Here is a 6000-nt window from a genome sequence, read left to right on the forward strand (position 1 = left end):
AAGATCTTTGCCTCAAAATATGCCCCAGTAGCCCCCCATCTTCTTTTCTGCTAATTCACTGCACATGTTCTGTGCTGCTCTCTGTTACCTGAGCTTAGGGACCGACTCACAATATATTGTATATACAGAATGTAAATGTCACAGCTCTGAAACCAGTGCACTTAGAATTATAATTTAATAATTATCTCTGTAGAATCAGCTTATATGAACAGCTTAGCTTCTCAAGAGCTGCACACTGAGCTATATGAGTGTCACTGACACTTCTAACAGAATCCAAGATAGGGTGCTTCTGTGACAACATTGTAGACCCGGATCATTTCTGCTATAGACATGCTGAACCTTTAGGCTGGTGCAGTAAGTTCAGTATATAAAATATGGCATTTCTAGCCATATTTATTTTTAAGGTTTAGTTCTATTTTAAAAGGAAATTAACATCACTACATAATTGAAAATGAATGAATTGTTCTTCAGGGCTGGACTGCCATAGTTTTAGAGAATCTTTTTTGCACAAGTAATAATTGTATTATGTTGAAGGTTTAATAGGATAGTTACTATACTTGCCCTCTTGCCATTATCACTATTTATCTAATAGACCCATAGAAATTGTATCAGTCAATACTGAAGTGCATACTTGGGGTAATGGCAGAGTTAAAAAGTTATAACATATTTGCTTGTGTATTTGTTTTTGGATTATTTAGTGACACCTGAGGCTTGGAGAGTGATGATGTCACTGAAGTCTGGCCTGTTGGCTGAAAGTACCTGGGCTTTAGATACTATCAATATCCTGCTATATGATGACAGCACGGTTGCCACTTTTAACCTGTCTCAGGTAGGTTGATATGTCAATCAGACCTATGAATTTCTAATTCTAGGGAATCTGCATCTTCAAATCGGCTTACACAGATAACCGTTTACACTAGACTGTAGTCTAGTCAATAGTTTGTGTTGTTTAGAAATTAAAGGAGAAGGAAGGACATTTTTGCATTCAATTGCCCATAGATTAGCCAACAGTGCACGCTAGAACGCTCTATTTATTCTTCAGAAAGCTTTACTATACCTGAGTAAACAGCCCTAGCAGCTCCTTCTGTTTGTTTAAGATAGCATGGTCTCAGTAACTTCCGTGCTACATCTCTAGCTGCTGGTAGCTCAGATTACAGCACAAATGGGTGGGGGAGAGAGAGCTAAGGTGGGAGGGGGAGAAGGCAGAGGAGCGAGGAGCAGACTTGTGCCATGCCCTGAAGGATTTTTCTGAGCTCACAGAAGATCATATTAATTCACACCATTTACTCCATGGTATGTTCTTTAAAATGAGATGTGTTTTTGTGTAAGTTTTGTAATTATTTTTGTGTAGCTGACTATAAAATCTGAATTCAGGGTTCTTAAAATAACTATTTAGTCTAGATATAGTGTATATGTCTGAAATCCTTCACTGAAAATTAATTTCCACCAGATTTGCAAGAAGGCATTTCCATATATTTATCAACTTTTCTGTAAACAAAATTTTTTTAAACTTTATCCTTAACCTTGGTTATCTCTGGCTTTATGCAAGTACATTAAAAATCACGCTGAATGAATTTAGTAGTGAATTAAGTAATTGTTTTTATGCATTGAGAGTACCTATACTAAAGATTATGTTAACTTCTGATGTTGTGATTTAAAATTAAGTTGTGAGTTCTGTTGTGTATATGAGTTTTTCTTTCTCAGAAAATTTTATGACATTTGAATATTTATGGAAATATTCACCATTTAAATATATTTCTTTGTAGCTGCCTGGATTTTTGGAACTCTTGGTGGAATACTTTAGAAAATGCCTAATTGACATCTTTGGGATTCTGAAGGAATATGAAGTGGGTGAAGCAGTTCAGAAAGCTCTTTCACCAACCACAGAAGATACTTATTCTGCAATGGAGGAGGAGGTTTCACTTGAATATTCAGATACAGAGGAAGAAGATGATGATGAATATGATAAAGAAGAAGATGATAACCTCAAAATAGAGGAAAAGGGCTTTTCCTACCAAAATTCGGAATTACTCACCGATTCAAGTGAGAGACCCAAACAGGCCAGTAAATTTGACAAATTGCCAATTAAGGTTGTAAAAAAGAGCAATCTTTTTGTCATTGATAGATCTGACAGACTTGGTCGTGTTCAGGAATTTAATAGTGGCCTGCTTCATTGGCAGCTTGGTGGGGGTGATACCACTGAGCACATTCAAACTCACTTTGAAAGCAAAATGGAAATTCCCAGTCATAGGAGGACTCCGCAATCTAGCAATTCCCCAGTCAAGAAGAAAAAAGGCCATGAGGATATAGCTGTAGCAGAATATGAAGAGCAACCAGAGAAAAGCATAACAGCGACCATTGATGATGTTCTTTCTGCAAGGCCAGGGGCACTTCCTGAAGATTCCAAAAATGATTTTTTACAGACAGAAAGTGGCAAGCTTTCCTTAGGAATTCATCAAGCCAAACAACATAGGAATATTACATTATTAGAAGATGAACCAAGAAGCAGAGATGAAATTCCTTTGTGTACAATAGCTGTATGGAAAGACTCTTTGGCCAAACGCTGTATATGTGTTTCAAACATTATCCGTAGTTTATCATTTGTGCCTGGTAATGACACAGAGATGTCAAAACACCCAGGTTTGGTGTTGATCCTTGGGAAGCTAATACTTCTTCATCATGAGCATCCAGAGAGAAAGCGAGCGCCGCAAACATATGAGAAAGATGGAGAAGACAACAACAAAGGGGTATTATGTACCAAGGATGAATGGTGGTGGGATTGTCTCGAGGTTCTGAGGGAAAATACTTTGGTCACATTAGCCAATATCTCTGGACAGCTAGATTTGTCTGCTTACACAGAAAGTATCTGTTTGCCAATTTTAGATGGCATGCTACACTGGTTGGTGTGTCCATCTGCGGAGGCACAGGATCCTTTCCCGACTGTGGGGCCCATTTCTTTCCTTTCCCCTCAGAGACTTGTGCTGGAAACATTGTGTAAACTTAGTATACAGGACAACAATGTGGATCTTATATTAGCTACTCCACCATTCAGCCGCCAAGAGAAATTGTATGCAACTCTTGTTAGGTATGTTGGGGATCGCAAAAACCCAGTTTGTCGTGAAATGTCTGTGGCGCTGCTGTCAAACCTTGCTCAGGGGGACACATTGGTAGCAAGGGCCATAGCTGTTCAGAAAGGAAGCATTGGGAACTTAATAAGCTTCCTGGAAGATGGAGTCACTATGGCCCAATACCAGCAGAGCCAGCATAACCTCATGCACATGCAGCCTCCACATCTGGAGCCACCTAGTGCGGATATGATGTGTAGGGCTGCCAAGGCTTTACTGGCAATGGCCAAAGTGGAAGAAAATCAATCTGAATTCCTTTTACAGGAAGGCCGACTGCTAGATATATCTATATCAGCTGTTCTGAACACTGTTGTTGCCTCTGTTATTTGTGATGTACTCTTTCAAATAGGGCAGTTATGACACAAGTGGGAAGCCAAGCATGTGTGAGAAGAAAGTAGGAAGTCACATATAACTGGCTATTTTTCTGTTACTTTTATCGACTTTAGAAAGAAGAAAGAAAAACTTTGCAAGAAAGATACCAGAACAAGTCTTTGCTCCTTATATCCAGTTACAATTTACAAATTTTGGGAACTCTAAGGAATGGTTAATGAGCTGTTGAAATAAATATTTTCTGTTTGTTGCATACAGTCATTTTCTTTTGTTTTTGCAATCAAAAGTCGGTTGCTTCGTTCCAGTTTATCTTTGTTATTTTATTTGGTTGTTTCATGTTTTTTAGGGACAAATTAATATCCTTGTGCAAGTTTTATATTATTATCTAGCACCACTACAATGGCAATTTCATTTCCACTTTTTGTTTCCACTTTCAAGATAAATATATATATATATATTTTTGTTTTTGTTTCGCACACTTTTCTCAAAAAAAAGTTACAGCACTGAACCCAAACTTGTGTGCAATAGGACTTAGTGATATTGTCAGCATATTCAGAGATGGGGTGTCAGTGAAAATATACTGTTTATATCCTATGGAGATGGTTATATTGTCATAGGTACAGGATGAATACAGAGCAGTGGGTAATGACTAAAAACAAAAAAAGAAAAAAAAAACCTGAACATTTAAAATACATAAAATAAGTTAACAAGTACGCACCAGTTCTACCATGTTTGGTATTTGTTTGACCTTCCACAGTATGAGAGTCTCTACATATTTCATAATAGGTTTTTTTTTCTATTTTTTTCTACTGCCCACGGGCTGTGATGTATATACAAAATGTAAAGGTCTAAATATTTTCATTTGTTTTTAATTTTATAGAATGTTTAGTTTTTTCTCCCCATGATGTGGTTACAGTGAGTTACCAATTTTTCCACACTTTTTTTTGTTTGTTTGTTTTGATGACTTATTATTCATCATCTCCACTGGCCATTTTTCCACCCAAAAGGGTCAAGTTTCTGTATGTATAAATTCATGCTCTATTTCGGATCAGCAGCGGGACACTTTGCTTTCTGGTCACAATGTGGAATTAGTTGCTTGCCAACTGAATTAGACAATGGTTATATTATACAGATAAAAGTGAAATCAATATTATGGATGAAGCAACAAAATTTCTGGGGGTTTTTCAGTGATAAAATTCAACATATTTGTATTTCAAGGAACTGTAGTTAAAAAAAAAAAAATGAAAAAAAACTTGTAAATTCCTCCTTTTCCTCTGGCTTAATGAATATCATTTATTCAGTATAAAATCTTTATACTATATGTTCCACATGTTAAGAATAAATGTACATTAAATCTTGTTAAGCACTGTGCTGGGTGTTTTTTAATATTTTTTGTTGATTGATGTTGCAATATAATATTTCAAATTGAACTCACTAAAAGAATATTTCCTTTGACATCCTTACCTTCTCTGCAGTCCAGCCAGGAATACAGGTGCTGGTCTTTATGCACAGTACCAGGTCAACAAAGGTTTTATGCAGGGCCTGTGTGAAGAATATGTGGACCTTCTAGGCCCAGTCCATCATTCTAGTGTTAGTCAATGGGAATCAACACATATATATTACCTTCAAAATGCTACAATATAAATGCTGTAACGATACAACCATCATGTTACTGATTTGTTTTTGTGTTAGTTGTATATGTTTCCCAGTAACCCTCCTATAAACTGTGCCAGTGCTGTCCAACTTTTGTGGTACAAAGGGCCGTAATTTTTTTAGTCTCCATGGCAGAGGGCTGATAATGGAAGCCAGTTTTGACCACTCCCTTAAATCACACCCACTTCAAGCCACACCCATTTTATCACAAGAGCTTTTAAGACCATACTCGCATAAATGGTGGTAGCACACAAAAATAAATAAATATATATATAGCTGTAGCTCCCACCCTTCCCAGCTGCAGTTAGGTGATCCCAGTGGAGCCAATAAAAGGGCAACCATATGGGGGTTTTAACCTTGAAAGCAAGTAAGTTGCAGGTAAAACTTAGTCCCTTGGCTAAATGTATATTGAAGCAGTAGAATTCTTAATGAATCGCTTAAGTCAGTGTAGGACTGGCCAGAAGGGATGACTTTGACGCAGTTGGCCAGCTTGAAGTATATTGCAATATATGGACAAACAATCCCTGTTTTGCTTAAAGGGGAGGGCATTTCTTAGTAGCTTAATGCACAGAATGTCTTAATGTCCTATATATATTGATAATGGGTGAGTTCAGAGGATCTCTTGTTGTTGTTTGTATATATATATATATATATATATATATATATATATATATAGTGCTCACTGTATGGATAGCACTCTTCACTCATGTGAAAGAAGTTTATTTTGTTGTTTAAATCCAAATGGCTTCTCCTCTCCTGTGGATAGCACAGCAACCTCAAGCACTTAATTACACACCTTAGTGGGGGGGATTCTGAGCTTTTAGTGGTGGGACCCCCTAACAACAACTATTTCCAAATGCTAACAACCCTCAGAACAAACCCCTGCCAGGTT

The 6000-nt window shown here is 37.1% G+C and overlaps 1 protein-coding gene across 12 annotated transcripts in view; it reads left to right on the forward strand.

Annotated features, from left to right (window-relative positions):
• Positions 1–4826, forward strand: part of arid1b (AT-rich interaction domain 1B) — a 219233-nt gene extending 214407 nt beyond the window's left edge. For 8 of the 12 annotated variants that reach the window (XM_004914631.4, XM_004914629.4, XM_004914634.4 and 5 more), the window contains 2 exons: positions 699–829; positions 1767–4826. In XM_004914631.4, coding sequence (XP_004914688.1) covers positions 699–829; positions 1767–3485 — 1850 coding nt within the window. In that variant the 3' untranslated portion in view covers positions 3486–4826. The remainder of the gene's footprint in view (positions 1–698; positions 830–1766) is intronic. The other 4 variants (XM_031902970.1, XM_004914636.4, XM_004914637.4 and 1 more) reach the window with 1 other exon arrangement.
• The last annotated feature ends 1174 nt before the right edge of the window (positions 4827–6000 follow it).

This window comes from Xenopus tropicalis, chromosome 5 (assembly GCF_000004195.4).
Source record: "Xenopus tropicalis strain Nigerian chromosome 5, UCB_Xtro_10.0, whole genome shotgun sequence".
NCBI lineage: Eukaryota > Metazoa > Chordata > Amphibia > Anura > Pipidae > Xenopus > Xenopus tropicalis.